This window comes from Pomacea canaliculata, linkage group LG2 (genome assembly GCF_003073045.1).
Source record: "Pomacea canaliculata isolate SZHN2017 linkage group LG2, ASM307304v1, whole genome shotgun sequence".
Lineage (NCBI taxonomy): Eukaryota > Metazoa > Mollusca > Gastropoda > Architaenioglossa > Ampullariidae > Pomacea > Pomacea canaliculata.
Window position 1 is genome coordinate 42612946 of NC_037591.1, and position 24007 is coordinate 42636952.

The window sequence follows — 24007 nt, forward strand, 5'->3', positions numbered from 1 at the left end:
TCAACATCGTGACCATGAGTTGTAAACGAGCTTTCTAGAGGTGTAGACATTTTTTATTAATAGTAACCTATATATACCAGTCTTTTTAAATTGTCTACAGGCTTTATTTCATTCACAATTAAATTCCTATGTTTCTTTATCTTTCAAGCTGTGAAATATTTCACATTTAATTAAAACATTTTCTGTTTGTTTAGTTGCTTGTAAACCTTTTGTCAATATATTTTTTAATTTGTTATTTCTTAAAAGTTTTTTTTTTAATTTCATATTTGAAAGTAAAGATAATATGATTTCTGTGTTCGCTCATCCGCAGACTATCTCTTCCTCTAAAACACACACACAGAGACACACACGCACACATAGAGTAACACACACACACACACACACAAACATTGTAACTGCGCTTGTTATTCTCAGCCGCGGGCTGTTGCTAGTCTGAAGTGTCTGCTGTCAAACCTCCATCCTACAACTCTTTCTCTGCTTGTCTAAAGTTTCTCTTTTTGTGTTTCTTTTTTATAGATAGGGGTCTGGATATTATTCGCTTTGTGTTCGTGCGCCTTAAGTAGGGTGTTAAACAAAGTCTTTTGTCATCGAGGAGTTAATAGAAGAAAACAACGAGTTGATGTTTCTAAACGACGCAGTGTAATACATCGGGACAGGCGAGGTCTTTCTTTGTCTAAAGAAAACAACAACAACAGCAGCAACAACAGTAACAACAGCCTGACTCTCCATGTAGTTCAAACATAAAAGCAGTCCACAAAACATCCTGCACATAGCCGACCGACACACCCGGGTTTATATTGTATGAACATAGACAATTACCTTTATAGATACTGTTCATGTAGGTTTTCCTTACGAACTTAATGAGTGAGAGGTGTGTGTGTGAGTGTGTGTGAGAGAGAACTGCAGTCCACTCTAAATTATTGACAGTGCACGGACCAGTGACTTGAAGAATGTCATGCCACATAAAGTTTGTAGCAGGAATCTTTTGTTTTCGCTTCAATACGAGAAGAAAACAATGGCTTAACGGGTGGATGGAAGGGTGGAAAGAGCAGCGTCGAGGGAGGGAAGAAAGAATACAATTACTGAATAATTTTCTGGCAGCAAAAAAGCGCAGGCTATGGCCGCTACAGAGCCTGGCGCCGTGCTCATCCCTCGATAAGATCCCCGACAGAGCCGACGGCGAATAGGGGTCAAGCACATTACAGCCAATCAGAGAGATGCATCTTGACCCCTTTTTACGAGGCGCTGATTGGCTTCTGCTAATGACTGCTCGCTGCCTTGATTAATTTTTTTAGCAGAGAGAAGCGAACAGTGACTGGTTGATGAATGGCCCCTCGTCCCCGGGCCTGGGAGGGCGGCGCTTTTGAAAAGCGGGAAAGCAAACAACGGGCCGAGGAGCGGCGCACACACCATGGCAGCGCTGGCCGCCAGCACACCAGAGAATTCCCCTCCAACATCGCCCTGTCTTCTTCTACTTCGTCTTCTACTTCGTCTTCTTTTGTTTTTCTTCGTCTTCTTTTTCTACTTTTTGTTCTTCTTTTGCTTTATTCTAGGTCTTCTTCTTTTGTGTGTGTTTTTTGAGTTTTATTCTTTTCCCTTCTTCTTTTCTTCCTGTTTACTTCCAGTTTTGTTTTTTAAGTTATTCTTTCTTCCATTTTCTGCTTGTTCCTCAAGAAGAAGAATGCAAAGCAGAGGAAATAGGGAAGGCACAGAGATAGGGGGAATACTGGAGGAAAATCGTGACAGTAATTACAAAATGATAAAACAACGACGATGATGAAAAAGAAAACGATATCATTATAGCAGTTATACCATCTTATCATTATACCATTATAGCAGTTATACCATCTTATCTTTATACCATTGAACCAATTGCTTTTTCAGCCTAAATGTTTCTATTATCACCCTGATGTCAACCCTTTCGTGGGATAACCTCACTATGAACTCATGAACTCACTTTCTAGGATAAGATCATGTTCAGGTCAATGCGACCATCTAATTTCCCAACTAATTATTTTATTTTAGAATTTTTTCGGCAAATTCGTGTCTGTATGCCACTGGTTCTCATAAATTAAAAGAGGGATATTTGTCCCCCTAAAATGAATCTTTCCATCACAACCCTTTCCTCACTGTATTTATCTATCTATAGCATTTTCTATCTTCCTCCCAAATATGTGTTACCTAGCAACCAGGCAGACATGTGTCAGAGAAACATTTAGACATTGCAGCCTTTCTTGACAGAGACCCCGGGTACCTTGTACATGTACATTGTCACATCCTCCTCTTTTCCTTTTCTTTGCATTTTTCCCCAACTCACGTGTATCTGATCTCAAACAAACCATAATAAGTGAGCCATTCTTTTATTTACTAACAGTCCATATAACTAGATATGATTTAACACAAACTGTGGGAGGTGCACCATTTTGTTTAAAAATTTACTGATAGAACTGGCAGTCAGTGAAGTGAAGACAGCGAACAACAGAGCAACACTGTCAACAGTCTACAACACTTGCTTTGCTGTGTACTTAATGAAAATATCTACTTGACCTAGTGTGTATATATATATAGTGTGTGTGTGTTCGCCGTGTGTGTGTGTGTGTTACTCCATGTGAAGTTGTTGAGCAGACAATGATGTGATGTTGGAGGTGGAGTGGTGCTGGTGTATCGCGGAGCAGTGTTCAAGTCCCACCCTCACCCTGAGCGGCTGTCAGACTATTTCCACAGGCCAACGACATCTTAAGGGTAGAGTCTATCTCGAGTAGGATACTTGCTTAGTTTATGTTCCTCCATCAACGTTTAGTCTCACCTGCTATCTATGAGGAGGATATTAAAGTCCCTTTGTATCTCCCAGTTACATTTCAAGTCAGTTTTATTGCCATGAGGTGTGTGGTGTTTGTGTGTGTGTGTGGTGTGTGTATGGTGTGTGTGTGTGTGGTGTGTGTGTGTGTGTGTGTGTGTGTTTGTGTGGTGTGTGTGAATGTGTGTGTGTGTTTGTGTGTTTGTGTGTGTGTGTGTGTGTGTGTGTGTGTGTGTGTTTGTGTGTGTGTGGTGTGTGTGTGTGTGTGTGGTGTTGTGTGTGTGTGTGTGTGTGTGTGTGTGTGTGGTGTGTGTGTTTGTGTGTTTGTGTGGTGTTTGTGTGTTGTGTGTGTGTGTGTGTGTGTGTGTGTTTGTGCAATAATTTTACTAAAAGCTAGCGAGTAGTAAAGGTGTGTGTGGCATGGCTGTGTGCGATAACAAAGTAGCAGCACACAACCAGTGACTTGGTTCATGGTTCATGTAACTCAAGCGGGTGTACAGGAACACTGAGTTACAAAGAGCTCGCAGTATGTGTGGGGTGGCCTACCCTGACTATGTTTCCTGACTGACTTTAGTGACTTTAGTGTTCGACTGATATCTAATGAACGCAAATACCTAAGCACGCAAGCACACACACACAAACACACGTACACACGCCCCTACACTGTGCTGTCTACTCACCGCCACGCACTACCGCACGCACACACGCACGCTCTGCGCCCACAACACACGCTCGCACGCACGCTGCAGTACCCGCCCTGGTTTGCTCAGCCGACACCGAATCCCTTTAGCTCCGTGACTTTTCACCTCTGCTGGCGCCGCGCGCGCTGCTGTGGCCTCTCCCATTGGCTGCTGGGTCACGTGACCGCTGTTTCTATATCTCATTTCTAGGGGGGGCCGGCCCATCCACCAAGTTTCATCAACAATCCCAGGCGCCCGCCACTGCGGGCCGGCTACATGCACACGGCTACAGCACGGCTTTCAGCAACGGCCAGCCGCATCCACTATCTTCATAATTCATTCCAGCCTCCGGCGCTGGGTGCTGTGACAAAGGCGACAGTTTTACGAGGCCCTTATTACAGACAAATATGAGTTCCTACTTCGTCAATTCCATCTCGGCCTGCTACGGCCCAGGGGCCGGGCTGGCGGACCACTGCCTCGACCCAGGATACGACCGCGGCGTCGGTGGCGGCGGTGGTGGAAGTGGTGGAGGTCTGGCCGGGTACTCGAGCCACGGAGGCGTGTACCCCGGGTACGGCAGCTCCAAGTACTACCTCGGGTACTCGGGGTCGCGCGGGGTGATGGGTGGCGACCCGACAGGTGATTACTACAGTTCGGCCGCGGCACCCCGCCTGTCGCATCCTCCAAGCATGGGGCACCCACATCACCACCACCACCATCACCCACACCACCATGCAGCCAGTCCTTGCGGCAGCCCCAGCGACAGCGGCGGCAACATGTCCCCCACCGCCTTGACCAGTCCGGCGCCCCCGTCTGGTGGTGGCGGCAGTGCTGGTGGGGGTGGGGGCGTGGAACCCCGCACACTGTGTGAGATGCGAACCTGCTCCAGCAACAGCGGTGGCGCCAGCGGGGGCAACAACACCACCAGTAACAACAACAACAACAGCAGCAGCAGCAACCCCCACGTGGCTCACAGCAACAACAGCCACAGCATCATCAGCAACAACAACAACAACAATAGCAGCAGCAGCAACAACTCCCGTACCGGCAATCACCACAACCACAACCACCACAGCAACGCGACGAGCGGTGGAGAGGCCGCTGATGGGTTTTACTCAACAGGTGAGGCTGGTAGCGGTGGGTCCGGCGTGGGCGACACATCACCTCGCCCCTCCTCGGCCCACTCCGGTGGTGCGGGCTCCCCTCCCCTTCACATCAAGCAGAGTCCCACCCCACAGCCAGCCCACCAACAGTCGCCCACAACAAACAGCAGCAACAACAACAACAGTACCAACAGCAACGACAGTGTTAACAACAACAACAACAACAGCGCTACCAACAATAACGCCAACAGCGATTCTACAAACGGGGCAGGAACCGATCAGAAGTTCCCGCCCCCGCAAATCTATCCTTGGATGAGGAGGATGCAGTACAGTGGAGGTAAGTCTGATTTGTTAATTACATAATTAATTAAATAATTATTTTGACTGTTGATCGGTTCACTCGTTGATCACACTGATGTCGGCTGAATAATTTATTTATTGCCGACTTATTTTATCCTCGTCCATGTGGTTTGGCAAGTGCTACAAAACTTTACACCATGGTTTCACAGAATATTTTTTAGGCGACAGAAGTGTTTGTTGCCTGAGGATTTCTTATACACGTAAAACAGAAAATGTTAATTGTGTGGAAAAGTGTGGGAAATGGGTAAAAATAATTACAATATTTGAATTGTGCGAATATAATTTAAATGGAGTATTAAGAAGCAATTTTCTTAAACGAGACACCAGGACTCGGAGGGAATAAAAACTACTTTCTTCCACTCTTCACCATAAGAATGAAATACAAAAACAAAAATCTGTCTCAGGGGTGAGCTCGGGGAAATAAAGCTGGCATTGGTCGAAGGCGGGAATTAAACTGAAAATTATTCAAAGCTAGACTATGAAATAAAGAAAGCTACTATGAATAATGATAAAGCATCCAATAAATTAGACAAATTTGTTTTTACTTAGAAAAAAATACGGCAAAGCATCTGCTGGAAAATACCGCTATGAAAATTAACTCAAAACTAGGAAAAATAAAATATTTGCATCTTCTTTGCAACAACTAATGTCACCAAACAGCTAGCATCAATAGATGATATGTCAACACACACACAGAATGTTGTGGGTGTAGGTTAAGGTTGGGGTGGGAGGAACATATTTTATTTACAAAGCTGCCGCTCGCTCAGTTCAAGGAGGAAATAAAGTTGGTAACAGTGATGTTAATTTTTGAAGAAAATCTGAGTTAGGTTTAGGAAGCACACAAACAATTTTGTTTACATGTAGTCAGGCCAGGCCAGGGTTACCTAAAGGAACTCAACGAAATCTGCTGAGGATGATATTATTATTATTATTATTATTATTATTATTATTATTATTATTATTATTATTATTATTATTATTATTATTATTATATTACTACTACTACTTGAAATGAAAAATATTTTTAACTTTATTTCAACATAAGCGTGTAAGGGACATCAATATAGTCAACAACACTGTTACCGTGTGATTTCCTCCTCCTCTCCTCCTCTCCTCCCTTCTCTTGTCATGCCAACTGTCACTCCAGGCCTGGCAGTGTTCGCTCGGCGTCCTGCCGAGTGTTAAAGAGGCGTATCCACTGCACCAACAATACAAATCCTTGTTAGTTTAGAGCAAAACAAACTTGTCACGCTTCAGCAGATGTGCCACCTGGAAACCACAATGTGAATCTCCGTATGACTGCACTGTGGTTGCTTACAGATTTTCTAACGGACAAATGAGCAATAAATGAATAATAACATTAAAATAGACTGAGTAAAAAAAAGTATAGTTGAAATACTAATATTTTTTCATGAAATATTTTGCATATGCCACTTTTGAAACTTGTAGGAAAATGTTTTACTGAAAACTAGGAAATTGGACTCAGTGGCACTAATCAGAAATATTAATTATTAATTTCTGTACTACCACAGCTGTTGTTGTCTCATTCATGATGTTCTTTCAATTAAGAAAATCATTGAGTGTTTGTGACACTAAGAATACACAGGAGATTCTAAGTTACAGTGACAAAGCATTTAATAATTTTTAAAAGTTGAAGTCTACGGGAAGGTGTGGTGTCCCTCAATGGAGGGTCAACAGTCCATCTACACTGGCCGTCACATCGCAAAGTTCACACAGGGTCACTCCAGACACCAGGATGTGTGGGGGAGTGAGGGAAGAGAGAGTCGGGTATCATAGCTACCCTGGTCTTGTTACTTAGGCCGTGCAGGATGTGTGTGATCGATGCAGGATAGGAAAATCAACTTTGGATGTTTATCATTCCTGTGGTGGAGAAAGTGAACATTTCACTCTTCGGTGAACTGAGACAAAATTGTTTGATGCATGTAACTATGGCTACGTCGTTCAGTAGTCTTCTTTCTCTAATTCTGCAGATGTCAACAGCGAGGTAGACATATTTTTTATCTTCCAATTGTTTGACCGTTTGCACATTTGTCTGTCTTCTTTCTGAAACAATAATGTTTTGTGTTGGGGACAACACTATCAACACGTGAGAGCTCAGTGGCTTTGAAGGTAGAGGTGGGAATGTTTGTCTCTCTTTCTCCTCCCTCTCGTTCAGACCTTGCACCCTTCTCGCATTGCAGTCCATTCATCTGTCACTTCATGACAAATCCTTTCTATTGAGACACAGGGGATCATCCCTGAAAACGTCTTACATCTTGTCACGGCTGGAATGTGCGTATAATAACTTGTAATCAGTGACAAGTGTCTGCGGCAACTTGCCATCAGTGGTCGAGGTCTGTAATAACGCCGAGCCTAACAGGGAGGGTGCATTCAAAAGTCACGAGACAAGAGGTTGCAGGCGGTGTTGTGTGACGAGCTGCCTTTCTCACGTCGGAGTCACATCGTCGGCATGACAGCTGACGTGGCGCCTCAGCTCGCCCTCGCCCTCGCCCTCTTCATCGCCCTCGCCCTCGTCCTCGCCCTCGTCCTCGCCCTCGCCCTCGTCCTCGCCCTCGCCTCGCCTCTCGCAGCTGCTAGTGTTGTTTTTATTTTTATCTTTATTTTTTGTTTAATACCTCCGCTCTCTAAACAAAGCTTCGCATACAAACCCACCTCCTGCTCCTCAGTATGTCGATCACTTGAGCAGCAACAATTCTGACTTATAATTCTTAGAATTCTTAGCGCGCCCGACACTTTTAAACTGTTGTAGTACATTGACTTTTGTCTATTGTCAATTAAAAAATACATTTAAGTAGATAAAGGTTGTGTGCACATCAAAGGCAAGTATCATTTAGTGGGGAAAACTTGTTTACCGATAAACTGGTGTTGGAAGCGTTCTTACAGTTGTTTCCTCGGATGAAGGGAAGAGAGTAGCTTGAGTACAAACGAGTGCAGGGAGAAGCCGGAAAGAGAAGACCGTCTGCTTGTCGGTACTTACTGCTCGCTCTCATGACTCGTTCCACCCAATTGCACGGTTGTTCATTTTCCAGTCGTCAGACCTTTTACAGGAAGCTGGAAATAATTCTGAGTAGTGCGGAGGAAATCAAGGCAAAGGAAACCTCAAAACTTCACTCCTCCCGCTCTCTCTTTCCTGTCACACAAACACGCACACAATTCATTCACACACAAACACACGAACGCACGCACACAAACTCATTCACACGCAAACACAAATAACAGAAAGCAAGAAAGAAAGAGAAATGAGGCAAAACACAGTTCTCGTGAAGCGAACTACGTGAATGATGTTACGTGAGACGTACTACGTGAATAGTATTATACAAAGGTCACATCTTGACGAATACAATTTACTTCTGTTCTTTCTAAAAATCTTGGCCGAAGAAAGATCTTACTCATCCATCGTACACAGGAACATAGCCAGCGAGCTTTCCCAGACATTGTAGCTTTTATTTCTAAAATAAAGTGGAAAATCAGATTTAGACAGGAAAGTCGGTTTGCTGGTAACTGTATCTGACTATTCTAGCCACTATACAAATTGTGAAGACACGCACACAAACTCACAAACACATACGCACACGGTTGACAATGGCTGCATCTCAAGTCGGCTTTTTTTGGAAATATTTTGTCCGTTTATCATTACACTTTTAATCAAAATTTTCCTGTCACCGAAAGGTGTGTTGTAAAATAAACAAATTATTCTCTAAAAGTTTACCATTTAAATTTTCACGCATTGCTGGAAGTTGCGCACTGTGAATTAACCAAACAAAACAAAACAACATCACAGTCGCAGACTGTCGCATCTCGTAGAAAGAAAATACTGCGAGTTATCAAACACCAAATACCTGATGTTTGTCTATTTTTCACATTTTTGTGCTTTTTGCACACATACACGCGCGCTGAAATGCTAGCTTGTGTCAGGAGGCAAAAGAGTAGAAAATTAATAACACTCGTTTAAAAAGTCTCGTGAAAACAGCGATACAAGGCGACTTCTGCCAGTGGATGACTACAACACGTGACCACAACAATCCGCTGTCTTACATTGACTGTATGTTTACATAAAACATCTCACAATATTGGGCTTGATGGCAATGGCTTTGTTTATTAATTATTGGATGGTGACAAAGTAGTTTGTTACAGAAGTTTTCTAATTTAGTAAGGGGGTAAATTATTTATCCGAGCAAAAAATTTTCTTTATTTTTGACAAAACTTCTATCATTGTTAATTTAAAATAGGATGCAAGAAGAACTGGAAGAAATAATTATACATGTCGATAGAAATATTAACTCTCAAGGTTTCCTTGACTATTAACCTTTTAAGGTTTGTACAGAGTCATGATATGGTAAGCACCATAGACTGTTTCTTTCTTTATTTTATTTATTTTATTTTATTTATTTTTTGCACATTCTAACCTGTTTTGAAGTGGTGGTTTCCTAAATCGATATTTTGTTGATGAATAACTGAAGTAAAAGTAATAAAAGATGGAGATTTATTTGTAGCGCACCGCTACGGACCAGACGGGTTGCGAACCTGTGTTACGAATGTCAGCTCAACATCACATTTTCCCGCGGATAGGTAAACACGAGATTTATAGACATCTGGTACTTAGGCTTCTTACAGGTGCAAAGGTCGCTAGCGAAGTGGCCCTATAAGCTGTAAGCTGCACACCGACTTCACTCCAACAAAAGGAGAAATCAAGTGCAAGCTGTTCTACCTGTCGGTCCGCTTCTCACCTTGGCTGTGTGTGTGTGTGTGTGTGTGTGTGTGTGTGTGTGTGTGTGTGTGTGTGTAGATATTTGTGTAAAAGTGCATGGCACCTGTCGTATTGATATTTGAGCACATCTGCATGTCATGTGTTGCATTGAAATACATTATTTGTGCAAATCTGCGGGTGAAGAGATCAGTACACCTGTCCGTTGACATCTGCACAAATGGTAAATGTTTCAGAAAACAAACAAACAAAACAAAAATCACGGAATGAGACTTGGAGAGGCATAACGTACGTCTGTTATGAGAACTCATTTTCCCCACGGTAAATAATACTAGTCTTTGAAGGGAAAGAGGGAAGAAATTAATCAAAAGAATGAAAAGAAACTCGAGCACATTGGTAAACACTTAGTGATGCTTCTTGTGAATATTGTAACAACAAACGTAGTAATTTTTTTTTTTTTGCGGGGGGGAGGGGGAATGTGGGGTGGTTAGGTTTTTAGCAACTGATTTGCTTCAAACAGATATCATTGTGTAGGTTGTTTACACCTACTTTCTACTAATTTCCTATTACTCAAATGTTAGTTTACATGTTAAACAGTTAAGTACCGCGTTTGAAGTGTCGATACAACGTGAAACAAACGTTTGAAAGTTTTTCGAATTTCATTCAATCGTGACATATTGAGCCTCACCATTCCGTGTAAATCATCCACAAGTTCTTTGGTCCCAACATCAGTCATGTCTTCCTCTCTTCTCTTGATACCAATTTCTATCACGTAGGAAAACTAAATAAATACCGTTTACATTTGAAATAAAATATAAAATTAAAAAGAAATAAATACTAACATGTAAAATATAAATAAAACAACTCAGAAATACATATTTTATTTATTTAGATGCAAAATACTCTGAGAAGTTTATTTAAAAAGCATATATCTATATTTGTTTATGGCAAACGGCGGCTGGGACTTACTAACATTCATTTGTTTGTCAGATCCCGACTAAATTCGATAGTAATGATCCTGTCCTTTCTGGAAATGTTTATGTATGCTGTTTATTATTTTCCTTGCTAAGAATTTACCAAATTACTAGACTGAAGAAATTGTGATGCACTTCATATGCTGAAGAGACAGTCCCCACGAGCGAGAGAAAGGGAGAGGAAAGAGCTGGATGTTTATTTATTTATTTTACCGTTACACGAATGCACAGGGAATAGGGGTGGATAGGTTCAAAAGACGACCGGAGACATAGATAATAACACTGCACACCCTATCAATCGCTGTTGATATTAATAGAGAAGTTGAGAATACAAATGATCAATCCGTGCAGCAGGGAGCCGGCAACAAATCAAAGATGAAAAAGGCAGCGGCGCAGGATATTACTCCAGTGATTTATCTACAAACAGCCGCTCGATACCTGCGTGTCTCGCTGGCAAGCAGATCCGCCTGCCCGACTGCAGCCCGGGTGCCATTGTGCTCCCTCCTGCTGCTGACGTCACAGCCATGCGCGCCATCTGTCGGCCAGACAGCTTACTCCTGCGTCGTCTTCCCTCAGAACTCAATACACGCTCGCGACGCTGGGTGATAAGCCCGGGTGCCTCACCCACCACCCCGAGATGCTTCAGTTTCACCTGACTGTCCGACAATGAAATAATGAGGCGAAGGTAATTGATAGTGTGTCCGACAGTCACAGCGGGTGGGGTGGGCACAGAAGAGAGGCTGGGAGGGGCTGGGGAACTTTGGAGATCATCAAATGTTTGCATCGTCCATCAAAATAGTTCCTGTCATCCGCAAATGCCATTGTTTGTGGTAAAATAATAATTAAAAGAAACATCACACTAAGCAGTGTACTTATAAACCCTCGATTTTCCATGACGAAATTGTTTCTGTTGTTGATGTTTACCTATGAGCGATCCTGATTTTGTTTTAATTGTAATTAATTGGTTTTGTTGTTTGTCTTTCACTAACGCAGTCACTACAGTCGATAGTATCTCGTGAAACAGTTCACAGACAACTAAAACTTGAATATTGTCGGCTTATGAGTAGAGTCCATAAATATGTATCGTGCCAGGGGAAAATACAACTTTGGGAAATATTTTTCATGGAAAAAACCCTAAATTCATCGCAGGTACTCTCAATTACTTTATGCAGAATACACTGAGTGGCGTAATGTCATTCCATAGTCTTGACGAGGCTTGGTAGTCCTCTGTCTCCTGCACCTTTACAATCTCATTTAAACAATTAGGTTTCTACAATTATTATGAATTCTTTTAAATAAATACATTAGTTCCATTTGCACGTGGGACAGTTGCTAAACCTCGTTTTGTTGTCTCACGTATTCTGAGCCACAAAGGAAAAAGGAAGTAGAACAAATTTAACTGTGGAAATAAATAAATAAATAAGCAAGCAGGCTAAGCATAACAACAAAGAAAGAACCATGTTATTAGAAAGGCTTAAAAACGACAAAGAGGCATGCAAACAAAAAAAAACAACAACAAAAAACAACAAAAAACCAAAAAAAAACAACAACACAGAAAGTAGAACAGAAAAAAACTACATCCGGTCTACTCGAGCACGATAAAACGTGCAAAGCGAACAGTTTCAGCATACAAATAAAATTCATAGGAGATCAATACTCACTTCGGAAATGTGATGTCTACTTAGACTGGGTCCCGAGAAAAGTAATCGAAAAAAAAAAGGAAAAAAAGGAAACAGAAGAAAAAATGAAATACAGCACAATCCCAGTATTTTCTCCTACATTGAAGAAAAATAAAAGCTGAAACCTTGTGCCACTCCGGGTGTGAAAGGTGGAGTGACAACAGCTTGGTCTGACTGACTGTCCAACAAATGTGTGTTAGCACAGAATAAACCTATGTTTCGTCTGTGTGTAATTTGTAGGCGATGGTGTCTCTGCCAGGAAACCCGATGCTCAGATGTTTAGGGCCCCGTTACCCAAGACTGATTGCTGCAGCATGCCAGACCTTCTTCACAGGCCCGCTCCTCCGGAAACGCTTACCTGTAAACGGGAGAAAAAATGAAAAATGTTCTCTCGTCCATCTCGCTTTTAACAAACTTTCGCTAGCTTGCTTTTTAACCGGAAAAATGAGAAAAAAAGCGAGCAGGCGTTCTTTTCGACATCCAAGAATTGCATCATTTTGTCTCCCACCCCCAGGAACAAATCAGCGACAGTAACTTGCGGATTTACGCCGATGTTAACGACACTAAACTTCCACTTTACTGCACACTTTTACGACAGCCTTGGCCCATAAGCGACAGTTTGCCATTCCGACCCTTCTTCACGCTACCCGCTCAAATTTACACCCGAGAGGCGTTTATATTGAGCATTCAGATTTATGAGTCCGTTCGGGAACGAAGCCTCCTTTCCGTAAACATGAGAGTCGCGCCAGTGTGTTGAAAATGTTGGAAAAGAAGAGCGAGAGAAGGGAGACGATTCCAGTCCGTCCTGTCTTCTGGCTTTCTAGTTCCATTGTGAATACTAGTAGCAAAACTGCGAAATTTGTAGAACCTTTATTCCTTTTAGGTAACTACTTAAGTTAATTTTCTTTAAGGGAAAAAACCCCCAAAAGATCGGGTAAAGAAAAAGAGAAACATTCCTCCACCTCCAAAATTGCAGGAGTGGAGTCTAGAGAAAAAATATGTTAAAGGGAGGTTAGCACAATTATATTTTTCTTAGTAGAAACAATTATAAACGCGATAAGGAATTTTTTTTAATAAAGGGTAACTGAAAACAAAAAAAATCTTTCATTTAAAGTTATCAGGGAACAAAGCACAATGATTTTCTGAGATTTAATAAAAGAGAAACAATTAATCGAGTGGATAAAATATAGGGGAAGACAAGGTGTAGACATAGAGAGATGAAATAAGGGAATGGTGCATACACTCCGCGACCAGAGAGCAAGACAATGAGATAAGACAGTGAGATAAAACAGACAAGACAAACAAGAGAAAGAGAGAGCGAGAGAAAGAGAAATATGTATGACGAATTTGGCGAATTTACCTCTGTACATTCATTGACTATTTTTTCAAGAATTTGTTTATAGCATGTTGGTATACCAATAGACACCACAATGTTGCTGTTATCAGATTCTGGCCTTCTCTTACTGATTCACTTTAACCTTTGTTTACTGGAGCTGTACATTAGTCAGTAAATAATGTTACTGTCGAGCTGGTGACGGGGAGACGACAGAAGGAGACGATAAACACAATATGTACATACACACCTATACACCCGACATATACACCTACTCACCCTGCTTTCCACAATTTGTACATGTATACATTGCCCTCACAAACGTAGACGTACACACCCTGCCCAAAATTGTACAGACACATGACACACCCTGTCCTCCACAACGTGTACATGTATATACATACTACACACCCTGTCCTCCACAACGTGTATATACATACTACACACCCTGTCCTCCACAATGTGTACATACATACTACACACCTGCCCTACACCTACACAGTGTGTAGCGCAATGCACACATACAGAGACGACTATACATGTACTTCTAGCTCTGTGCTCGCCGAGTCTGTGGTGGAACATAAATCCTAGAGAAGAAAGCACACAGCTCTCTCTAACTCTATCTCTTTCTCTCTCTCTGGGAAAGCACACACACACACACACACATGTGAAAGGCGGGTTTTTCTCTCGTTCATATTTCGGCTTTTTCTTTCTATTTTGTTTTTCCACTCTTTTCTTCATATTTCTTTTACTTTGGCATCCATTAGCTTCCGCTCGTGAGCACGTTTGTCGCGAGCTCAATGGCCACCAAAGCAAAGGCCACGAAACCACAGGACACACGACAACGCTTAGAGTTCCCTCGTTAGCCATCTGCCACACGCCGCCAGGAGAATCTTCACAAAAACTAGCGAGCAATCGATGTTGGTAGCATTGGAAGACTCAGAAACCGTCCACAGTAATTTGCTAATTACCGGGATAATGAATCCGAAACAGTATCCGATAGGCTAAGTCGGCGAGGTTTGAACCTGAGATGACGAGGGTGCGTGCGACGCCGAGGTCTCAAGCACGTCAATCCCAGCACAGCGCCTGGCAACCAGAGGACGGTAACCATAGACGCCAGGTGCAATTAGCAAACTGCTGCCCGAAAATAGGCCCAGCAACTATCACCACTCTTTGGTCTGCATAGTCTTTCACTCCCTTTCTTTTTTCCTTCTCTTACTTTTCCATCAATTCTTTCTTTCATCTAAAAAATTTTCCTTTCGTTGTTTTTTTTTCTTTCTTTTCTTTCTAATTCCGTCTTTGCCAAATTTTCTCTGTTTAATTCTTTTTTTTTTTTTTGGCGACTTCTATTGAAGAACGTGACGATAAAGTACCCACATTTTTTAAGAAAGAAAAGTTAAGTGAATCAAAAACCTCTAAGGAAAACAAAACTCCTGGAAACATCAACCTTTTCTTCTGTTCTCTAACAAACCGTCAGTCGTGAGGCCACTCGCGTTGAGGCTGGGATGGTGGGTAAGGGGTGTGGCAGTAGAAAAAACGATGCAGGATGGAAGTCCTAACCTTCTTCCTCGCATGAGACAAACCAGCTCCCAGAGAGCCTAACTGGGTTTCAAAGAGCCTAGTGACTGCTTGAAGAGCGGTTCTCCTGGACCAAATGCCTCTTATCACAAGAACTATTTATCTGGCCCCTCCTCCGCCCACCTACCCCACACCCACCCGTCTCCCCGTGAGGCTGCACAGCCCTGGTCTGTGTGGTTCCAGTTACGACTGTTGTGAGGCCGCCGCTTGTCGCCGAGGCCGTTATTCCGAGGTTCCTCCGGGCATGCAGGGGCGGAGGAGTTTTTATTAAAGACGGTGAAGTAGCGAGATGGATGCGCGCAGTCGACAACACAAGAGTGCGCGAGCATTTGACTAACGGCACCATGTCTGTGCTCATCGATTGTCATTGTGGAGGCCAAGCCAAATTGATGGCAATTGATGGCCGGGCAGAGAAAATAGATGAGGCTGAGGTTTTTATAATTATCGCAGCCCGCCCTTTCATGTACCTTCAGCTTGGCGCTGCTTATCTCTGCGCCTTCGACACGGGGAAGGGGAGATCATAAGATTGATCGTTGCTTTTGTTACCCTGGCCGGAAGCGGGTGCATCATGGCGGAATAGCGAGCGACGACAAAAGTGGATTACTGTCCAAGCTCTTTCTTTCTTTCTTCTTGAAGCCTTTCCACGAGGTGACAAATTCGTTCTTTGAGTTCCATTTTTGACTGTGCATATTATCTCCCCTCTCAAAAAAATATAGCATCTTTTGAATTGCCTGAATCCTTGTTCACTTGTCGTTCACTGGAACCTTCCAGGCCATAAGACAAGGGGTGGAAGTAGGGTCTCTTTTATTCTTTAATCACCCGGGGTTTGGGGTTGCGAGAAGCTTAAGGTCTGACTAGGATGTTACGCTCGAAATATTTTCTTTCCTCAAATAGATAAGTTTACTGATTATATTTCCCTCAATTGTACGAACACAAAATCCATAGAAAATAATCCATTCTGCTGGAAGTGATCTTCTCTGGGTTCATTCGTAAAAAACTGTGAAGCAGGTATTAAACTGTCGGGAAAAGTCAGACACTTGATACACCAATACATCAACAAACAATACGATCTGTAAAAAACAGCAATTGTTACATTGTCCACAGGCAATAAAGAACTGTGCAGCTTTAATACACAATGTAGTGTCAGGTGTTCACATAAACCTTACACAGATATCACGATTCGTGATTACTAACCATGTATTTAAGTACTTCCTGTTAAACTAGATGACAAATTAAAGCACATTTAAACTTTTCGCAGCCTCGTGTCAGGTTGTTCTCGAGTTTCCATAGTCACTGGTCAGTCTCAACATGGATTATCACGGATGAAATGTCTACACTTGCCTACGATATAGACATCTGGCAAGGTTCCAGAACCCTAACCTCCCACAGTGCACTGCTACAAAAGACCCGAGTCTTAACCTCGGGTGACCCCTAGTGACGAGAAGACAATGGCAAGTCGCTCGGTCAGTCGTAAATATGCCTGTGTCATGCTGCCAGCCCCAGGCAGAGGGCCCCGCTGACTTACAGAGCTGATAACCCAGAGCCCAGAGTGCATAGAACCATCGTCAGGTCAGCGGCTTCTGTGAGGACCACCCGTGGGCAACAGGTCAAGAAGAAAGGAAGAATAAAAGAAGAACCCAGTCTGCATTGTCTCTGTCCTACCTCTACCCTTTCTCTCCACCTCCCACTTCCTCTACCATCCTTCTCACGGCTAATGTAGTTCTCGTCTATGATGTAAATCAAGCGTGTCGGGACATTAGCAGGAGATAGCCAGCACAAACAAAGGTAGTTGCTCAAAACATTCTAGTGTAAACAACTGCCCTAACGACTCCACCCTGTCCGACTGTGTGCTAGTGTCTCCATAAACTGGCTTTAGCTTGCGAGGACCAGTTCCTTGTCCCCACAAACCTCTGGCATTCATATTGTAAACAACAAACTGCTCTCACAAAAACTGTTCTTTACCTATCGCTTTGTAGATATCAATATGGACGAGCTGTCAGACAACAGAAAAATACACACCTAGATGAAAACGATGAAGTTTTCATCGACTATCGTCTTTTTGTTTATTTCTTCTCTCTTTCTCATGAGATTACAGATTATTTGTCAACAGGTTCTCTATCGTCATGAGAAAAGAGAAAGTAGCTTTTCACTCAGTTTTCAGTCAGCTGACTCCACGACAGCGACAACCTACTCGGTGAAGGGAGGAACTAGTGAGGAGGACGACTGATGAAGCACACGCTGAGAGAGAAGCAGACGATGACTCCTGCTTGCTAGTTCATCTGTGATCCCATTCATAACATTCCTTCATCCACTTGATATAGGATACACATTATGTAATATGGATACGAATGATGTTTTCTGAGAACATCGGAGCAAAGATGGAGAAGGAAAGAAAACTAAGGACGAACCTCAGGCTACGCTTGGCAAGACCGTTTCTTAATTCGGATTTACATAACAAAACTAACAGAGGAAACAGTCGTAAATAAACTCAAGAAATTATTGACTGGAATGTACTAGAGACTCGTGCAGAATTTTTTTTTTAAACCACTTACAGCTCAGCGCCCCTAGCGGCCAGTAAGCCATGGAATCTGGAACTTGTGGTTGGGTTTAGTTTGATTAAATAAGACGAAAACTTTTGCAGTATATTTAATTTTTTTTTTTTTTCTGATTTCTGGCTAGCACGTACTATTGCACAGAGATTTATGAGCAAACTTTTACAAACTCACAGACTACATTATTCTTTTTTTTTCTGCCTATCTCTCTCACACATACATGCGATTTTTTTTTTTTTTTGCTCCTTTCTTTGGCTCCGTTAGATTCCCCAGATAACCAGAGGTGTCCGCCGGCTATGCTAAGTCAACCTGTTGATATGAAAGGCATCCATGATGTCACGTCAAGTCACGTAGAGTCACGTCAAGTTCACGGGACTACAGTAGCCGCGAGAATGGTCTCTGGCACCGCCGGGTGGGTTCCGAGGGTTAATGAGGTGCCTGGGGAACGAGCATCTAGTGACAGTGTTTGTATCAATAAATCGTGTCAGGAGCAGGAGCAGGGGTGGTAGAGGCGGGTAGAGGTTGTGGCTTCCTCTGGCTTCTTGCTTCATTTTCACAAAATGTTGCGGGCGAGCAGTTTTCAGTTTTATTGAGTAGAGAATTCATCTCTTTCAGGAGCGCATATCTATGAGAGAACACAAGCCCACCCGAGTACTGTTTCATTTCATAGAAACACGAGTGATTAAATGATGAGAATTTCAGGGACAGTTCATCAATGGACACTGAGGAGAAGATAATAGACATTTTTTGTCATATAAACAATTTATTGTGCGACTAAAATGTAGAGTGGTCTGTAAATGAAGGGCAAAGAGAGAAAAAGAATGAACAAAACCAATAACAAAACGACCACGGCAAGAAAAATGAGATAAAAAACGAAGAGGAAAGAATTGAAAAAATAATAAATAGATGAAGTACAGAAAAAAATGAAAAAGAGCAAGAAAGAGATTGAATGGTAGTGGAACTTGGTGAATGGATTAAAGATCATTATAATGGAATGGGATCAAACTTCTACCCACACTACCAGTTTCTTCCGTAGTTTCTACAAGTCGGAATGTCGCATGGATGTTGTTTAGTGAACTTCAGTCGAGAGAAAGAAGTGTGATTTACCAAACGGCCGGAAAGTGTGGGTGTGGGGTGGAGGTATGGTATGTGGCTCACCATCCTCCCCACCCTCCCCACTTCCCACAGGTGGCGTGAGCAGGAGCATGAAAAACGAGGGGCTGTCGGGAAGGTATTTGAGGCGAGGGGCGAGCCAATCTCCTCCGTTTGTTGCCTTTTGACTGCAGCCCGCAGTGCCAGAGTCGGCTGGTGGTGAGAACAACCCTCGCACGTGCTTGCACGACACGCGACATGCGCAGTCTGCTGCCCTCGTGTCCAGCCCTCACTCTGACGTCACTCAACGTGCTGGTGGGCGGCCCTCACAGCGGGAGGGCATGCTGGGAGGGCGAGGAGGACAACAAAATTCTTTATTTTTCGTGGCAATTGGCAATATGGAGAAGTAGGAGAGAACCAGGGAATCATTATTTACATCTTGGTTTACAGCGATGTATGTGTTTAAAATAGTTTACATCAATTTAGCGGAGCGGATTTTATGGGTGGGCTAATTTTCTGCATAAATTAGCATGTAGCATGATTGCGTAAAGCAAATTATATGAAGGCATATAGCATTTTCTTAATCACCTGTTTCCTTGTTTACTCCAAGCATCTCCCGGAACATGAGGGGTGGAAGTAAGGTCTTTTTTACCCTTTGATCCCCCGGGGGAGAAGCTTTGACGGTTTCGCTTGACGTGCAGCTGGAATGTTACACTCGAAATGTGTTCTTTGTAATTTTACTGTTACATCCCCCAGTTGTACAAACAAACAATACAGCGACAAGAATCCATTCTACTCAAAGAAATCGAGTCTGGGTTAGATGGTAGATTCTTTCTCAAACTGTGAAGCAGCTTGTTAAATTGTCGGCAGTCTCAACAACAACAAATATAAATTCCATTCTTTACAGCGATTGCAAGAAAAAATATGTGACGGCACAAACATGTGCAGGTGTGTGCGCATGCGCACTCACGACGTTTAAAGGTAACGTCACTCGTCTTCGATTACGAGCAGCAAGAGGCGAGGGAGAAACACTCGCCACAAGAGGTAATTGTGTAAAGTGGTTGTTGCTGGTGTCTGCTGCTTGAGAGTGTAAATATTTACAGCTGGGCGACTCGCACCTCGTCAGACAGCTCAGCAGATGGCGAGGACTCAAGTGGAGGGCCATTGTCTTTCATTAAACTGCCGCCAGGTGAACGCTACTTGCCAACGGATTTTGTTAATTACGAGAACAATAAGGCAGCTGAGACAGGTACAACCTTGCCTTCTATAGTCAGAGACAGTTTGATACAAGTTTGACTTTTCCATCATCCAGGTGCCTATTGGAGATGTTAAGTGAAGGTATTACTATTCTGTACACTTATATATAAGCTAGGTTCAGAGCTCTAAGAGTCTGTAAAAGAGAGAGAGAATTTAACTTTAAAAAACTATTTATTACCGTTTGTAATTGTGAGAGAAATGTCGTTATCATATTTTTAAAGACTAATTTTGACAAGACTATTTGACTTTTAGTTCCTTGAAGGTGGTAAATGTAGGAGTATTTGCCATGGCTTGATCCTTTGCTCAAGTAAGTAGCAGCAGACTTTCTAAACCCAAGTGCAAAGCAGCAGTGTGTAGCCATACCCGCCACCCGCCACCCTCCACAGAAGAGCGTTTCCACCTCCCCCAGCCCAATCCTTTTCTGATCCCGGGGCTTCCAATTCAGACCCGTCCACCATCGAAAGGTGTTGGCGACTGTCGGGACTTACCCGTGGTCTGCGTTTTTTTAAGCAGCCACAGGTGAATACAATAGCAACCCTCCGCCAGACATTGTACCTGTACACTCTGGCCAGGCCACGGCCCCGTGCAAGAAGCTACTTTGATAAAGGACCTGACACTAAACTGACTGATGGCTTTATGATGTCATAAGCTGGATATTATTCCCAGGCGTGAAGACTGGCGAGGGTGGCTGGCAAAGGACACGGACTGGTGCACCTCGGCGCTACAATCACGTGTGGTGGTCACGCCTCAGTGACCCTCTGCCCGATGGCTTCTTTGTGTCGCCCTGTCCAGGAAACACGATTTACAACTCTGGATTTCACGCTTCATTTGTTCCGGAGACTTCAAAAAGCAGACGACAAAAAGCGATCCGCACACGGACCCCAAACGATTTTTTTGAAGGTTTGAGTCTGCACAGAAGTTGGGACTAGTGGGCAAGGAGGGACGGAGTCAGAAGGGACGAAACACTCCACGAGTGGTACGAGAGGTAGAAAAGAATGCTGTAGTGGCTTTGGGAAGGAGAGAGAGGGAGAAAAAGAAATTGAGGGAGAGAGAAAATACATTGACTGGGGGACGGTTTCTTGCTTTGACCAACTGTCTGTCATTTTATTTATTTTTACTTCGTGTGATGAAGCATGAACAACAGCAAGAATCTGTCTCGTAACTGGAAGATAAAGATACTTTTCAAAGAATTTTTTAAAAATGCAGATCACCTCATTCTTGTGTCTGTCAGTCTGTCCGATACTCCTCCTCTATGTCACTATAATCTGTCTGTCACTATAAGCTGTCTGATACTCCTCCTCTATGTCACTATAATCTGTCTGTCAGTCTGTCTGATACTCTTCCTCCATGTCACTATAATCATCCTCTATTCTCGCCTTCACTGCTTTCCCGTACCATGTTTCCTCTCGTACTAAGAAACCGTTTTCTAGATTCTGAGAAAACCCACCTTAAGTATTTTATAATTACCGCCGAGAACATTTTTCATTCTTCAAAAGCGAGGACTGCAAGAGACTCTTTCCGCACCATCCCGAATCTTAAACTGCCGGCAGGGGGGGACTATCATCGCCTCCTTCGAACGATGTAGACTGAGAACTTCAAATTGTCTGCGTCTGTGAATCGTCGAAAAAACTCCCGTCTGCAATTTCTCCCCTCCCTGCTCCCCGCCGAAATGCTGCTGACCCCCTGGAGGCAGGCCTCTTAGAACTCTTTAAGGAAACACCGTTTGAAAGGAGATTGTATCATTTCAAGTTGCTCCCAAACGAGGCGGCGGCCCGTAATGGTCGCCCAAATCAGCGGTTATGCACATTTCGGGGAGCGTGAAGCACCTCTTAACAGCTAAATGTCCTCCCACGATTGGAATCGCTTTAAACATCGTCTGCACCGGCTGCGGAAAAAAAGTCGATGCCCTCTTCTCGGTTCGAATCCCACTTAAGAAATTAGCATTTCCGCGCTCGACCTCGCGTAAAAATACATCTCTCTCTTTTTTTTTTTAAAGGTTGTGCACTACTGCACAAAAATGGTAGAATCTGTTTCTTATATTTTGGCCAAATCTTAATGGATTTTCTTTCTTTCTTTCTTCATTTCTTTCTTACTTCATTTTTTTCTTTTGTCCTTCCTTTTCTCTCTCTCTCTTTCTCTCTCTCTCTCTCTTCACCGCAATTCGACAAGCGATCTGATTGGACTTAGTCTTGTTCACTCCGGGTACCTGTATATCTGTCTCATTGGTGGAGTTTAGAGGGTAGCCTTATGTTGAAAGACTTAGTCTTGTTTTCAACTGTGTAATCTCTTCTTACGTTTTCTCGATGTTCGTGTCGGGGTGAAAAATGGAAAGACGATACCCCTTCCCATTACAGAGGAGCAAGAAAGAAAGTTTTATAGAAAGATGATAAGCACAATGTTTAAAACACTGGAGATATTGATGTAAAAATGCTATAGAAATATCATTTTTGAGAAAACATTTAGATGGCGTCGGAAGCTTTTTTCAGCGAAAGAAAAGAAAGAAAAAAGAGAAAAATACAAAGAAAAGAAAAGAAAAGTACAATGACATTTAAAGTTGCAAGAGAACATCTCTGTTTTAAGTGGGTTCATACGGGTACACACCCGACAACAAGTTTTATTTCTGGTTTCTTATACTACCTTGCCATCTCCTCCAGTAGAAGAAGACCACGGACAACTGCGTGTAGTCTTCCTTCTTCACTCTGTTTTGATGCACCCGGCGCACTCACTCTTTGTGTACAAAGCTGTTCTCACATTCCCTTGGAGGACTTCTGTCGTAAAGCAGCTCATCTTTCTCTGTGTGATGTCGCAATAGAAATAATTTAATTTATAAAACAACAAAAATTAACTGGCAGTGTCACGTCGGCACAGCTTCTTTGATTATTCTTTAAAGCAAACCAAAGCCCGCAGGTGCACAAACATGGCGACTGGGGTCATGTGACCAAAGTAACCTTTGACTTTTCCGTGTCTCAGACTGAACGACAGTCAACGTCTGGTCAGGATGGGAGGGTGGGCTGCTGCTTCGGCGCTTGTAGCGCATGCGCAAAGAGGGATCATGTGACGTGACGTCATCAATCAGTAATAACAGTCTCGATGTATATCAAAGAGTTCATCAGCTCGATGCCTGGCTTATTTATTTATTTTGCATGACTTTCCCTGGTGTTGTCTTACAAGATACCAGTCCTCAACCACACGATAAAAGAAACAAGCTAAAAGATGCAAGTCGAGATAAAAAGAAAATAAAGAAGATAACAAACTTATTTTCTCTAGAAAGATAAGTGTAAAGGTGGTTTGTATTTAGGAAAAGTTAGCAAAGAGAGTAAGATGACGACCTCAACACTTGCCAGCTGTGTGTTCACCATTACATTACAGTCAAACCATTTGTTGTTACCCAGTCCACACGTCCTGTATATGAGAAAGTGCTGGAACAAATGCATATATTTTTTACATTTTTGCTGCTGTCAGTGCTTTTGGGAACTCTTCTGTTTCTACATCATCACTTCCTTTACTTTCCTCCCACCTTTCCCTTTTCGTCGTGGTGATAATGATGGCGACGTAAATGGAGAAAGTTTTGTAAATCTCTCTAAAAAGCTTTCGCCATTAACTTTTTGAAGAGTTTTATTCGCTTTAAACGACTCTCGCGATGTTCATGTAAAATTGTGTATTTGGCCGCGTGTAACACATTTGTCTACACAAGTCGAGATAGTCGTGTAGCCATTAGTTGCAGCCTGTCAAGGGGGAGCAGTATCGAGGTCTACAAGATATCCTCCCCTGCTGGGGGGCTGCCTTGGGTTTCGGGGGCTGTCGGATGGCGAGGAGTCGTTTGCGCTGATGATTCCAGTGGCAATGTTTAATCTAATCAGACTGCACACTGTCGGA

At 42.9% G+C, this 24007-nt stretch overlaps 1 protein-coding gene across 1 annotated transcript in view; it reads left to right on the forward strand.

Annotated features, from left to right (window-relative positions):
* The window catches only part of LOC112556839 (homeobox protein Hox-A5-like), a 68869-nt gene that overhangs the window by 27301 nt on the left and 17561 nt on the right, over positions 1 to 24007 (forward strand). The window contains exon 2 of the mRNA XM_025226217.1: positions 3688 to 4917. Within this exon, the coding sequence (XP_025082002.1) occupies positions 3885 to 4917 (1033 nt within the window). The 5' untranslated portion in view covers positions 3688 to 3884. The remainder of the gene's footprint in view (positions 1 to 3687; positions 4918 to 24007) is intronic.